We start from the raw sequence: 15000 nt of genomic DNA on the forward strand, positions 1-15000 counted from the left end.
CCGACCTCTCCAAGATCCCCAACAGGTGTGTGTGTGTGTGTGTGTGTGTGTGTGTGTGTGTGTGTGTGTGGACAGTTAATACTACAGTACAGGAATGCTATTAAAATGTAAAAAGGGACTCAAATGTTGTTTTTTTTTCCTTTTTCTTCAGTACATTGACTAGCGCGGTCAAGTAGGTATGAAAGATATAGACAAAAAATGGAATTGCGATTATTTGGCAGAATATTGCAATTGCGATTTAACTGCGATACATATCATCACAAGTTTTTCTTGTCATAAAGAAAAGTGATTTTGTTAAAAAAAATAGATGTCAGTGTGTAGGATTTACTGAGTTTGAGGATGATCCTCCTATTTCTCTCTCTCTTATCCTCTTCTCTTTCCCTCTCTCTCACTTTGTCTCTTTGTCTCTGTTTGTTTGTCTCTTTCTCTCTCTCTCTCTCTCTCTCTCCTCTCTTTTATCTCTCCAGTGTGTATTTAGATGACTTCCTGGCGTCGGGGCGCGGTGAGGGTGACCAGTTTCCTCAGCTGGAGTTTGAGCAGCTTCCATTCAGCCACCCTATGTTCATCATGTACTCCTCTGGCACCACGGGGGCTCCTAAATGTATGGTCCACTCTGCTGGGGTAAGAAACTCTATGAACTGCCCCGCCACCATGAAATCGGGGGGAGAACTATGGATTTGCCTCCTTCTGTTTGTTCGTTTATTTGTTTGTTCATCTGGCACACACGCTATAACACAAACGGCTGATTGGATTTTGATGAAACTTGGAGGAATGTTGCATCTCACCACTTTGTTGTTTCATTTTCAAAATTACACTGATTGGTCCAAAGGGGTGCGTAACATTGTTTGTTTGTTTGTCCATGTGTCGTGTGCGATATCCTAATTGGACACAAATCCATAAACACAACGATACATAAGCACCAAGATGCATACATACAAATAAACCCATACACATTTGCATACATACACACATCGTACATACAAAACACACACAGGCTGATAAATACATGCTGCTAAATTGTGTTCAGACATGGGTGTTGGGTACACTTGTTCACAAACGGAGTAGATACACACACACTCTTACATACACATGGGAGGGGCACTGACATATGAGAGCATGCCCAAACACACACATTTACACACAAGCACTGGCAAAAAAAAACACCAAGGGGACAGGGGACACACACTCCACAAGGGTTAGACAGACCACAGCTGTCTCACACACACACACACACACACGCACACACACAGGTCACATCTGTTTGCAGAGCTCTCCTGGTGTGACCCCCATCCACAGTTTCATTTTCATTGCGCACACGCACGCACACACACACACACACACACACACACACACACACACACACACACACACGCACACACACACACACACACGTGAGCAATGTGAGGAGGCTTTGAAAGGCCTGCGTGATGTTTTTGTCAAGCACATTCACAAACACACTAATAAAAAGTTAATATAATAATAATGATTATATATTTTTATTAAGACTGAATTGCTGGAGGCTTGTAAAAGCTCCCAGTTCCTCAGTGTCACAACAGTTTTAGAAAAGCATCCAAACCATCAGCATTATTAGACATGATCAATTGTGCGTCTATTGTACAGTTCTTTTTTGAAGGTGATTAGAATCAAATGAGTATATTTTGTAACGATCGATAGTTCAGCAAGCATGCAGTAAAAACATCTACCTCTGTATCGTTTGTCTTTCTATTACATTTTCCACCACAAGGTGGCAGCAGCGCTCCATTAGTAGACAGTGTGTGTGTGTGTGTGTGAGCAACAAGTTTTTTTCCTGCCACAGACCACGCGGTCACAGTGTGAGAATGTGAGATGAATGTGCGACTAATAAAGGACTCTCAAGGCTGAAACACTCAACATTCAACACTGGCTGACACACACACACACACACACACACACTCACACACATACACACACACACACACACACACACAGACTGGTTTTGCTGCCTTTGCCTCCATTCTCCCTCTTTCTCTAGCTTGTCGTCTCTTTTTTCTCCTCATACTTTTCCTCTCTCTGGCTCCTTCCCTCCCTCTCTTTCTAGTCCTCTCTCTCTCTCTCTCTCTCTCCCCCCCCCCCCTCTCTCTCACATTGATTTCGCTCTCCTTGACTTCTGTCCCTCTTTCTCTAGCTTGTCCCCTCTCTCTGAGTCTCTATGTTTCGTTCCCTGTCTTTCTTCGTCTCACTCTCGTTCTTCCACTCGCCTCACTTCTCTTCCTCTCTGTAACCCCCCCCCCCCCCCCACACACACACACACACACACACACACACACTCTCCCTCTCTCCTCCCTCCTTCTGTCTGTGTCCAGCTGATAATTGGGCAGTAATGCGTTGGTAAAAACATTTTGTATTGCGACTCTGGCAGTCCTCTCTGGCTCTACCAATTAGCCCCGGCACTGCTGTGCTCTCTGCCTTGTTAACATGCTGTCAGCGGCACGATGGCACGCACCGAAAGGACGAATGTGGCAGCTGAGCCGTGCCAAAGATTATACGCAGGCACGCACACAAACACACACTAACGCGTACATGCACACACCACACCGGCACACGTATGGACTTGTGTTTGCGGACCCACACGGGCTAAAGTGCAAGCAAACACACTCACACATACTCACCACCAGTGATAATAATCTGTGATGGGTCGGTCGCTGTGGGAGAATACACACTTAACACAAATTGGTCTTTTTGTCAACAGAAGTGTGTATGTGTGTTCATATATGTGTTATTATTTTAGTAGTGTGTGTGTAGTTGCCCTGACCAGACGTACTTTGATTTGTTCCTCCGTTGTTCACGGATACACACACACAACTAAGGATGGATTGTAAAAAAATTAACAAACAAATATCTAGTCATAGTTAAACAAAACTAAAAAAATATCAATATTCTGAGCAATAATATGACTAAAAACAGTCACTCAAGAACAATTCAGTTAAACGGTTCCATTGTGTATGTGTCTCTCTCTCTCTCTCTCTCTCTCTCTCTCTCTCTCTCTCTCTCTCTCTCTCTCTCTCTCTCTCTCTCTCTCTCTGTATCGCTCTCTCAATTCAATTCAATGAGCTGTATTAGCATGACACATGTATGTGTTGCTAAAGCATTTAAATTACAGTACATCAAACAGGAACAATAGCAGTAATGAAACAGATAATGAATAAACAATCTCTCTCTCTCTCTCTCTCTCTCCCTGTCTCTCTCTCCCTCTCTCTCTCTCACTTTCTTTAGGGCACGCTCATCCAACACTTGAAAGAACACATTCTCCATGGCAACATGACCAGCAGTGATGTCATCATCTACTACACCACGGTAGGTCCAGAGCCGTCTGTGTAGGAGTTGTGTCTGAGGCCTGTCACCCGCAAATTACAGTCAACACCCTGCGGTGCCGTCACTATCGCGTCAATGCTGCACTCTAGCTGCTCCAAAGACCCAAACACAGCCAGACACTTGTACAATAGGCTGCAATTATCTGCTGTGTGGAGTATGTTTATAGAATGTTTGAAAAATGTACTGAAACATGAAATTAATTAATAAAATGCGCAAGGAAAATTACATTTTTTTTTGCAGGTTTTGCAGACTGTTTTTATGGTCAGGAATGAACTTCCATCGTATCGGCGGTGGAGATATTTTATTTCCGTTTATTTCCCTAAGTTGTTGTTCATGCATTTTGTTGTTTTTGTTGTTTCCCACTGGGGCCGCCTATGCTAAAAACACACACACACTCATGGTGCCGAAATGTCATGAATGAAACAAAACAGACTTTGGGTCTAAACTTTCCGCCTCTCTTTCCCTGTCTTGTTAGCTGACCTCCAGTCATCAGTACAAGTAGAATATGAAAATATGGAGCCGTATTTATTCATAAGCCTGGTCCCAAAGACACACACACACACACACAAACACACAAACTTTGTCTAATGAGCAGCATTGAGTGGTGAAGGTCAGATCTGTCGGTAAATACTAGTTATTCCTAGAAGATTCTGGCTCTTTTGATAAATATGGACAAACACTGTGTTTTATGTTGATGATAAATGCCACCTTTGTGTGGTGGGGTGTGTGTTTACACGTGATGAGTGCAGAATTTTGATTATACATTTGGGTGAAGTTGGGATTTGTGACACACAAGCATGTCCTTATAGGAATAAACACATGCACACACAAATTGATTCTGTTAAGGTTTGGCCTCATGCACACAGCAAGATTAGCAAGATTTTGGTTTCAGCTTATTGTCAATAAAGCACCTCAACTGAAATATTATACTGTGCGCACTTATATGCAGTTATATCAGTGATTCTCAACCTTTTTCATATCAAGGACCCTAATTTAGTCCACATTAGGGCCACAGACCCCCATTTGATGAGATTTTGTCTCTCGGACCCAAATCTGAGAATATTTTTATTGTTCGATATGATTTTGTCCAGAATCCCATGACTATCTGTATTGTGGGTAGAGAGATAACAGTGAAACTATGATCAAAATAGTCATTCTTCTGCATTGTCTAATTGTGTTCACTTCTTGTAAATGAAATAATGGTGACGTTTAACAATTCATCAGTTTGCTGGGGACCACCTGGAACCCCCTCAAGGACCCCTGGTGGTCCCCGGACCCCACGTTGAGAACCACTGATTTATATAACTTACATAAGTGAATCACTATCTGCCTGCTGTATATAGAGTGGTAGCCATTGTAGAAGAGCCCATTTATGCATTTATCCAACATGCTGCATTAATACGGCAGACAATTCTTTCTTGAATTCTATCCAGTAGAACCAAATTAGTAATAATACTGTAACACAGTGCTCTAGTGTCTCTCAACAAACTAGTTAGCAGAGAAATCCTCTTAACTTAGAGGCTGAAAAGTCCAAACAATTCCTCATGGGGACAGAGCCAAAGTGCAGCAGTAGCTCAGCATGCAGTAAAAGAAGCTCTAGAACCTGACCATGGTGTGTGTGTGTGTGTGTGTGTGTGTGTGTGTGTGTGTGTGTGTGTGTGTGTGTGCTGTCCTCAGACTGGCTGGATGATGTGGAACTGGCTGGTGTCTGCTCTGGCAGTGGGAGCCTCGGTGGTTTTATATGATGGTTCACCACTAATGCCCACACCCAATGTACTGTGGAACCTGACAGACCAGCTGGGGTGAGTTAGATAACACACACACACACACACACACACACACACACACACACACACACACACACACACGTACACACAGGTATTAGTTGTTTTGTAATGATGCTGTCTTCATGCCCGCCCTTAAAGGAAAAATCCATCCTAAAACTTAGGACCTTGGAGATGTACCTTGCATTTCTGGGTCTATTTTGTTGTTGTTTGGTGTTGTATTTTTCCTGTTTCTATGGATAACATCAACAGTAAATGTCAGATTTTGGTGTCAGTCCTTCAGAATCAAAGAGCGAGGGCTTCTTTCTAGACTCACCGTTTTGCACCCATGTTCAACAATCATACAGGGAGAAATCCATCGTAGAAGAAAGAGACACCGCTTTCTAGGGGCACGACTCTCACATAAGATTGATGATACCTAACAACCTAAAGAGTATTCAAGGGGGGATTTTTTTTTCTTTTAATGTGGATGAGAGACAGAAACCTGGAGAGAGTGAGAGAGACAGAGCAAAAACAGAATGAAAGGGAAAAGAGGGGGAGACAGACAGACAGAGAGTGAGACAGAGAGAAAGGAAAAGGGAGGGTTTTCTTTGGAGATTTGATAATGAATTGATAATGTGTTTACCTGATTGGCGACTTGCACACATACACACACACACACACACACACACACACACACACACACACACACACACACACATATGCAGAACAGACCCATGAATAAAGATTTGTGGTAATTATAACAGACCGGAGGGCCAAAGACGTTCTGTCCATCACAAAATAAAATAAGTGCTCAATAAAGCAACTTTCTATCATGTGCAATGCCATATTATCAACTAATATGGTAATTATAACGGCACATTGGGAACTGAGATTCTCAGCAACTGATCATGCAATAAACATCAGTTATTACTGCTAATTTAACATGGAGGAGAGGAGGGGAGTCGTCGAAAAGGTAGGAGAGGTAAGAAGACAGTAGGAGAGAAGAAAAGTAGAGAGGAAGGAAAGAAAGAGGGAGAGAGAGAACATGTTTGGATATGTGAGGATGAGTGTGCCAGTCATCATGCATTGTGTACAAGTCTGACATTCTTTATCCTGTGTAGCACATACACACACACACACACACACAAAAGACACCCTAAACCTGTTCATTGATTACCATAAATGAGCTGCCTCACTCAGTCATTGTGAAAGTGCAGCGATGTGTCCTGTTCAGCTGAGCAGGCCGTTTCAAGCCAGCAGGGTCAGCCGTCCCTTCAGCCTGTTGTTGTTGAGATTGATGGCGAGGCTGTAAATCTGGACGGGCCTAAAGCCTAGGTCCGACTACAAGACCCTTCAAGTTGCTGTTCACGCTAGGCGAGGGGACAAAAATGGCCGCCGCACACATGAAGACGAGGGATCACACAGTACCTGATTCTGACATTCCAAAACATTTTCCCATTCATCCAGAACAATTCACTGTACAATTACAAAATTGGCCTTCTGTCGTTTCTTGGTTCTTGGCACATGAGCTACAGTTTACATTACAGATGGACACTCACTGAGCACTTTATTAGGAACACCTGTGCACCTGCTTATTCATGCAATTATCCATTCAGACAATCATGTGGCAGCAGTGCAGTGCATAAGATCATGCAGATACAGGTCAGCAGCTTCAGTTCATATTCACATCAAACATCAGAATGGAAAAAATTTGATCTTAGTGACTTTGACCGTGGCGTGGTTGTTGGTGCCAGACGGGCTGGTTTGAGTATTTCTGAAACTGCTGATCTCCTGGGATTTTCACGCACAACAGTCTCTAGAGGTTATACAGAATGGTGCGAAAAAACAAAAAAACATCCAGTGAGCGTCAGTTCTGCGGACGGAAACGCCTTGTTGATGAGAGAGGTCAGAGAGAGGAGAATGGCCAGACTGGTTGGAGCTCACAGAAAGGCTTCAGTAACTCAGATAACCTCTTTACAACTGTGGTGAGCAGAAAAGCATCTCAGAATGCAACACGTCCAACCTGGAGGCAGATGGCACTTTGGTAGCCGGTTGACATTGAGCTGAAAGCTGATACCTACCCAGTATTAGTAAGGTGTTCCTAATAAAGTGCTCAGTGAGTGTATTTTTAAGTGGCATAATTACAGGGATAACACTGATGAAGAAGTCTCTGTATGAGACTTCTTTCACTTCATTTGTAATTGCATACTTATGCAGAGTGATCCCGACATTTTGCCATTTTACTGTATAACAAGTGGAGTTGGGTGATGTAAACTATCTACGTGAGAGGGCGGTAAAAAGTTAAAAGTGATTTATTTTCCGGTTCATTCTCTTTTTCTTCCTTCTTGACCAAAACTCCCATTGTTCTGTTGCCTGGGTCACTCTCAGATTTCAGTCTTGGTGAGTCTTGGACCGCTTCACACTACACGACCATGACCAGAGTCGGCTTGACAAAATGAAAAACATGTTTGAAAAAATTGCATCGGGCCAAACGGCCAGATTCGGCAGTCTTAAGCCCATTCATAAAACACAATATTCTGTTCTGTCTGTCGGGCCCCGAGTGTCCCCCCCCAACCCGCAGTAGCCCAGATTGCAGTTGGCTTTGAATTGGTGTTGAAATCATCTAGTGTGACCTAGGCATAAGTGAAATGTTAGGATAGAGGAGGTGTAGTGCAGATGAGTGTCGGTTTGATCAGTGTAGAGAGAGGTTGTGGAGTGGAGAGTGGCTCTGGGACGCCAGAATTTACTGTTGAGCCACCTGGAGGTGTTGTTCGCCTAATTCAATGAACCCCCCTCCACCCCCCCCCACCCCCCCCCCCCTCCATGAACAGTAGATGTTCCCAGTTAAAACCCAGTTAAACACAGTATTGATCTTCCATAGTCTTTCTGAAAAGAGAGTGAGAGAAACGAGGAAATGGTCAAGGATTTAAGCGCATAGGCGATTGATTGGTTCAAATTTAATAGGAAACACGGAGGGCATATACACATTTTTCCTCATTGTACTCGTGTGTGCCTTTGTGAGAAGGAATGTTAGTCTTTGTGTGTGTGTGTGTGTGTGTGTGTGTGTGTGTGTGTGTGTGTGTTCAGCTCCATTACCCTCGCATAGTTTCCCTTTTATTTTCCGTCTTGAAACGAGCCACTATGCCTTATTCAAGACAGCTCTCCCTCTGTTGAATCCCAGAGCAGATGGGAAAATCTGGTTGGGGGAAAAGGATTGAGGAATTCTCTCGCTCCCTAAACAACTGCAGTCGATGTGCCCTTGAGCAAGGCATTTACCCCACAACTGTGGTTGCACCGGGCAGCTCCCAGGCGTGTGTGTGTGTGTAACTGTGTGAAGCAGGGCGTTGCGAGGGTGCTCAGTCAACCTTATGTGGTTAAATAAAGGCAAAAATTGTACTGTGGTAAGCAAAAGTAAGACTCTTTAAGGCAGACGATACCACAGGCAGATTTTCAAGGCGGCGGAGATGGCATATTGCCTTCAGCAAGGAAAGGAATTGGCAACTGGGAGAAAAAGTCATGCAGATAAGAGGGAACTACAGAGCAAAAGTGTCAAGGAAAAAATATTCTTGCTGCTGAAATCCAGGGCAGGATTTTTTTGGCCAATCACCAGCCACTTTCACTATTTTACCAGCCAACTCTACTTATCAAGTGGAGTTGGATCTCCTAATGATTGGTTGGTTACCTGCTAAAGTGGCTGGAAGAGTAGACAAACATTTACCAGCATTTGGCTGGCAGCTGGTTGGCTGGTTAACATCCATGTCACACTGCAGCAGGCTTCAAAGTAGTTGCTTTTTTGATAAGATGAATTTCCTCGTGTTTCAAAGATGTCAATGACTGTTTTGCCTAAGCGGAAATTAAAAAAAGAGAGAAAGTCGGAAAGGGGAGGAGAGGCAACAAGGTTAAGATACTGCTGGCTAACAAGAAATCAGTGAAGGGCCTCCAATAAGATGGAAAGACGGATAGAACTTTTTTAACTATGAGAACATTTTTGAACCAATTAGGTGCCGATGTTGCCACCTCAGACACATTTTCCAGATCCCAGCGCTGTGTAGAAAAACCCTTTGGGAAAAGCTGACATGAATTTTTTTTTTTCACATCCTCATCTTCTGAATGGATGTTGGACGTTTTAATTGAGGCTAAATCTGTCAGACCCCTGGAGCGTCGACCAGTCTTCATATCATACTTGTATTGAGACTCCCCCTGTTGCCTTGAATTTTGTTAGTTCTATCAATACAATAACTATATTAGTGGTGAAGTCTCCCTTCATGCGTTGACTCAGCATTAATACAGCAGACAGTTCTTTCTCTTATAGAGTACAACCAAATTGTAACACAAAGCTTGTGTCTATTGTAGAATTATGGGGGGATAAATTCACGGACTAATGCATTGATGGATGGATCAAGGATTGCACCCACTATAGATTTGCATAGTTAAACATTAAATAATTATTACAGGATCTTGTGAATAGCAGATTACTACTCATTTACTAAGATAAGAAGGATCAAAGCACAACTGACTGAGAAGTACCTTCTATCTTTACTTGAATAGAAGAGAACCCTAAACTCTACTAGGATGAAAATCAATCACAAAATGTATTACAGTAAGATAGGTGTTGGATAATACAGAATCGTCAGTTACAGTTACAACATGGACGTCGATTCTTCTTCATCTCTGAGGATCTTCCTCTCTTCTTCCCGTCTTCTGTCCCTTTTGTACAGAGCTGACGTGTGTCCAAAAAAGATTGCTCCTCGTTTCTTGCACCAACTATGGAAATCCTCCCTTTTTAGCTGATGCCAAGCAAAACTCTCAATTATCCTCTTTCTCTGAGATAGCTGCATTCGAGCAGATTTATGGCTTCTGCTGCCCCATCCTGTCAGCACAGTCACAGTTTTAGACACTCAGGCATAACAACAATCTCTCAAAATATCCTCTTGTCTTCATGCTGCGTCTTCACGGGTCTTCTACTCCACTTATTTGTTCCCAGTCTAACCACATCCATACTTTACGGTGCTACTTGCAGCATTTTAAGCACAACAAACCATTACCACATGAATTTTGAGACATTAGTATAATCACTATAAACAAACAACACAATCACTGAGAAGATTGGCAGCCTTTACCGCCCTCTACTCTGCATTTTCGGTCTGCCACTGGGTCGGATTTAGGCACAAAGGGAGATTGCTTTACAGTACAAAACAGGTAGAGGGCGCTGTTCTTCCAGCACAAATGGAGCTACAGCTTTCAGAGTTGGGAGAGTTGGCAGATGATGGAAAGAGTGAAAGAAAAAAAATCACGTCTAGCATGTCTGTCCTCTTCAGTACAGCTAAAGAGACAACAAACGCAAGAGGCTTTGTGACAGGAAGCAATGGGCATTATGGGAAACGTGGTCTTAATTAGTTTTGAGAAATACAATACCACTGGCGTGAGATAGAGTCTACTAATTGTCTTGACCATGATCTCTTTTGTTTACAGTAATTATACCAAGGTGTCACAGTTAATTTAAAAAGGCAGTGGAAAAGTCGGGTCCCAGTGGGTCAGAGAACATAAAGTAGAAAAGGTGGGAAACCGTATAATGAACAAAATAAGTGATTTATTTGCTAGAAACGGTGCTAACAAATATAAGCACTTCAAAGCAATAAATGAACACAGCATTTATTTCTAGCAAATAAATCACCTGTTTTGTGCATTACACAGTTTCCCATATTTTCTACTTTATCACAATTAATTTGACAGCCACCTAGTTACCAGACTATTCCTTATAGCTTCTGACAGCTGAAAAGACAGCAAAGCATAATTTTGTACCAAACATTTCCTCTTGGGGTGGAGCAAAAGTGCGGGAGTAGTTCAGCAAACATGTAAATTAACACGTGGGACTTCAGTCACAGACACACATGGATACACGCACATACTGTACAGCACTGTATTAACGTAATAACTGCTTTAAGGTGCTCTTGTGTCTCATTAGCGGTGAGTGTCTCTTATTGTCTTAGTAGCTTTCAGCATCACGTCTCCCTTTACACACACACACACACACACACACACACACACAGACAGACACACACACACACACAGACAGACACACACTCGTTCAAACAGAGAGAGACCCACACGGCTTCTCCTCCACCCTCCATCCTAAACATCCAGTTAGCAGCCACACCTGGCCACCTGCCTCCAATCAGAAAAGAGCGACCGTTTCCATGGGAGCCGGCAATGAATAAACCCAGGTGCGGGCGGGGGGTCAGAGATGATGGATGGGAAAATGTGTGACTGAGTGTGTGTGAGTGCTTGTGTGTATGTGTGTGTGAGACAGGAGTATGTCTCTGCATGTAAGTTAATGTAGAGAATAGGTAGGTATGGGCCATATCTATCCAGACCCATAAAACCCATAAATATATATACATATATATATATATATATATATATATCCTCCTCCTCATCTTAGATTAATTTCATCTAGATTTTTTTTCTTCCTATCTTTTTTTGAGGTGAGATTAGCCCTTTTGGGTATTTTTATTCCACCACATAGGTTGTATTTCTTCTCTTTAAAGTGCTTTTCTTTTTTATTGTTCATTTTTGACAGCCATTGCCAGTAAAGTGTCAATAAGGTGGATTGAATATAGACAGACAGACAATGTGAAAGACAAAAGCAGCGTGTTTTGTTCTGTTCTGATATTCTGCTTTCGTATAGCTAAGATACAGTAGCTACCTAAGTTCCAAAGTGTAGTGATGCTCATGTATAAAGCCTGAACTCCTTTAGTCTAGACTTCAGTCTAGACAAAAGATCACAAAGATTCAAAGATGAGACATTTGATTGGGCTGAGAATGGTGACACGGGGGAAGGCGTGGAGAGACGACAGGGCAAGGTGTGTGTGTGTGTGTGTGTGTGTGTGTGCATGCATTTAGCTGCATGCACGCATCATTCACCTCATTCCCTCTGAGATATTACTTGTTGTGACCTTTGCCCTCTCACCCCATCTAACCCCACTCCTCCCCCTCCCTCACCCTATCAACAACCTCTATTACCGCTCATCGATCAGAACCTCCGAGAGCGAATCACAGCCTCCGCCGTAAACCAATTCCTTTGACCAATCAAGTGTCAGACGGTTGTTTTATGTCCCGGAGACAGTAGAACCACAGATTCTTTTTATGTTTGATTAACAGCCATGGTTTCCATGGAGATAGGAGTTGATTTGATTGATCTGATGTCAAAAACAAACCAGGAAAAGACAGGAAGACACACACAGACGGAGACAAAGACGCACACCCATACACAGAGACAGACTTGAAAAGCCCTTTGTTTTCAAATTAAAACGACAGGGGAACAAAGGCGTGACGTTTTGTCACTTCTTGCCTTTCCACACGTTGTCCAACTGTTGTCATCTGTCGGGATGTCTTCACTCGCGCGGAAGGAAGCCACCTTCCAAACCAATCTTGTTTCAGGATCGATGCGTACAAACATCCTGTCAATAGTTTCCTCTCTGAACAATTTCCCTGTCGAACATCCAGAAAGGAGCCATTTTCGTCCTCTTATGCTTCACTGAACGTCATTGTTTTCTGCTCTCTTTCTTTTGTTGTTCAGTTGAAGGGTCTATTTTCCCAGTCAAGTTGTTGTTTTCCTTTGCATTTCTTTGCCTATCTATCCGGGGATGGTTGACCGAGCACACATGCTCTTTTTCAGCATCACCTTGCTTCACATTCACACAGTTACACATATTCCCCCCCTGGGAGCTTCTCAGTACAACCAGTTTTCTGCTGTTGGCCACTGAGCAGCTCCACTGGAGCAGCTGGGATTAACGGCAAGTGGGGTTCAGTTTCCTCTTCATAAGTGTTTTTTTTTTTTTTATATTCAGCACATACAGGTTGTATTTAAGTTTTGTTGTTCCTGCATTTTTTTTTTTTTAAATCACATCAAGCATGCATACATTCAGGGCAGTAAATTTTTATGCCCACCGGCCATTTACCAGATACTTTCACAATTTTACTAGCCAACTAGATAGAACAGAATGATGGGGACTTACCTGATAGAGCAGGCAAACTTAACAGCCACAATTACTGCTTCTCTTTTGCTCCATCCTTAAGACAAACTGTTTGGGGGAAAATCAACATATGCTCTTCTTTCAATCATCAGTTATGAGGAACACTGTAGCAACTAGCTGGTTGGACAGAAACTAGAGTTGTGTGATAAATTATGCTAATTTGGTTCTGTTGTTTAAAATTCAAGGCAATGGTGCCTGCAGTACCAATGCAGGTACTGATATATGAAGGGGGACTTCTACAATGGCTACCACTGCAGTTGGCAACATTGCACATTCTAGGTTTCCCCCCACAATAAAGGGCAACATCTCCCAGTTTATGCAATTTAGAAATTCAGGGTAATTTTCTTTTTCAAACTCTGGACACACTGTCTCACTGAGCCTTTTATATTTGTACAAAGAAGTGAACTTCTGTCTTTGTCTGTTCCCTTCTGTCTCTCTCTCTCTCTCTCTCTCTCTCTCTCTCTCTCTCTCTCTCTCTCTCCCCCCCAGCATCACTATCTTTGGTACCGGGGCCAAGTGGCTGTCTGTGCTGGAAGAGAGGAACCTGAAACCTGGTGAGTTGCGCTCACATGCGCAAACACGTACACACACACATGTGTACGCGCACATAGACGTGCACAGGGACACACACAAAAAGAAGCACACGCTCATACACAGGACGCAGTAACACACACACACACACACACACACACACACACACACACACACACACACACACACACACACACACACACACACACCGCTCACAGGGAACGGAACCTGAAACGATAAGAGCAGATGGACATGCTAATGATTATAGTAATGCTGTTTGACTCTGAATGTCCTTTATGCCACTTAGTGCGTGAATCTGATAAACAGTCTGCCCTGTGTTCTGCTGTTTGACACTGAGTCAAATGGATAAAAGTGCTCTTATGATAATTCATATGAGTCATGGACAGGGCTAACTAATTGATTTTAGTCTCAGCTCCCTAGAGAAAGAAAGACGTCCTGTGCTTATTAGCTCTCCTGCTAGCCTCGATACGTGCTGTTCTCTCTTTCTTACGTCTCATAGAACATGACTTAAGACCTTTTCCAAATTGTTAGGCTCCACTCCTCAATTCGGCGTAAATCTAATCCACTAAGCAGCAATTATTTGGATGATATTTCACCTTTTATAACTGGTTCACACCGTCAGCTCCCGCCCTCCGCAGTGCTTTTTGGTGGGGAAAATGACAAAGAAATGACAGGTGAAACAGTTATATAAGCTGACATTTGATTTAAATAATAGCACCTATCAAGCTTTTGCTCGTCTTCTCATCTTCCTCTCCTCCTCCTCATCCCCTCATCTCACGTCTCTACCTTTCCTCTTCTCCTCTTCTCCATGTAAATTAGCTGTAAAAAAAATTGATGTTAAGTGCGTACTTCTCGGACTTCTCGTCTTTCCTCTCATCTCCTCTTCTCCCCTCTCCTACTGTCTGCTCTCCTCCCTCTTTCCCTTTTCCTACCTTCTCCTTCTTCTTCTGCTTCCTTTCCTCTCCTCCTCTTCTTTCTACCTCTATCTCACCTTGTCTCCTCTCCTCTTTTCACTCTCCATCCTTCCCCTCTCCCCACTTCTCCTACGTACTTTTCCTCTGCCCTCTCCTCTCTTCTCTTCTCTTCTCTTCTCTTCTCTTCTCTTCTCTTCTCTTCTCTCCTCTCCTCTCTTCTCCTCTTCTCTCCTCTCCTCTCTTCTCTTCTCTTCTCCTCTCCTCTCCTCTCCTCTCCTCCATGTTAAATTAGCAGTAATAACTGATGTTTATTGCATAATCAGTTGCTGAGTGTCTCAGTTCCCAATGCGCTGTTATAATCACCACAAATCTTTATTCATG

The 15000-nt window shown here is 43.0% G+C and overlaps 1 protein-coding gene across 1 annotated transcript in view; it reads left to right on the forward strand.

Moving 5' to 3' along the window:
• Positions 1 to 6: 6 nt before the first annotated feature.
• LOC139659070 (acetoacetyl-CoA synthetase) overlaps positions 7 to 15000 on the forward strand; it is a 26512-nt gene continuing 11518 nt past the window's right edge. The window contains exons 1-5 of the mRNA XM_071537286.1: positions 7 to 25; positions 468 to 621; positions 3253 to 3333; positions 5029 to 5153; positions 13643 to 13707. Of these exons, the coding sequence (XP_071393387.1) occupies positions 559 to 621; positions 3253 to 3333; positions 5029 to 5153; positions 13643 to 13707 (334 nt within the window). The 5' untranslated portion in view covers positions 7 to 25; positions 468 to 558. The remainder of the gene's footprint in view (positions 26 to 467; positions 622 to 3252; positions 3334 to 5028; positions 5154 to 13642; positions 13708 to 15000) is intronic.

The sequence above is a fragment of the Centroberyx affinis genome, unplaced genomic scaffold, assembly GCF_046629955.1.
Source record: "Centroberyx affinis isolate AG114_WGS23_722 - 3 ecotype Tasmania unplaced genomic scaffold, CSIRO-AGI_Caff_v1 ptg003011l_1, whole genome shotgun sequence".
Lineage (NCBI taxonomy): Eukaryota > Metazoa > Chordata > Actinopteri > Beryciformes > Berycidae > Centroberyx > Centroberyx affinis.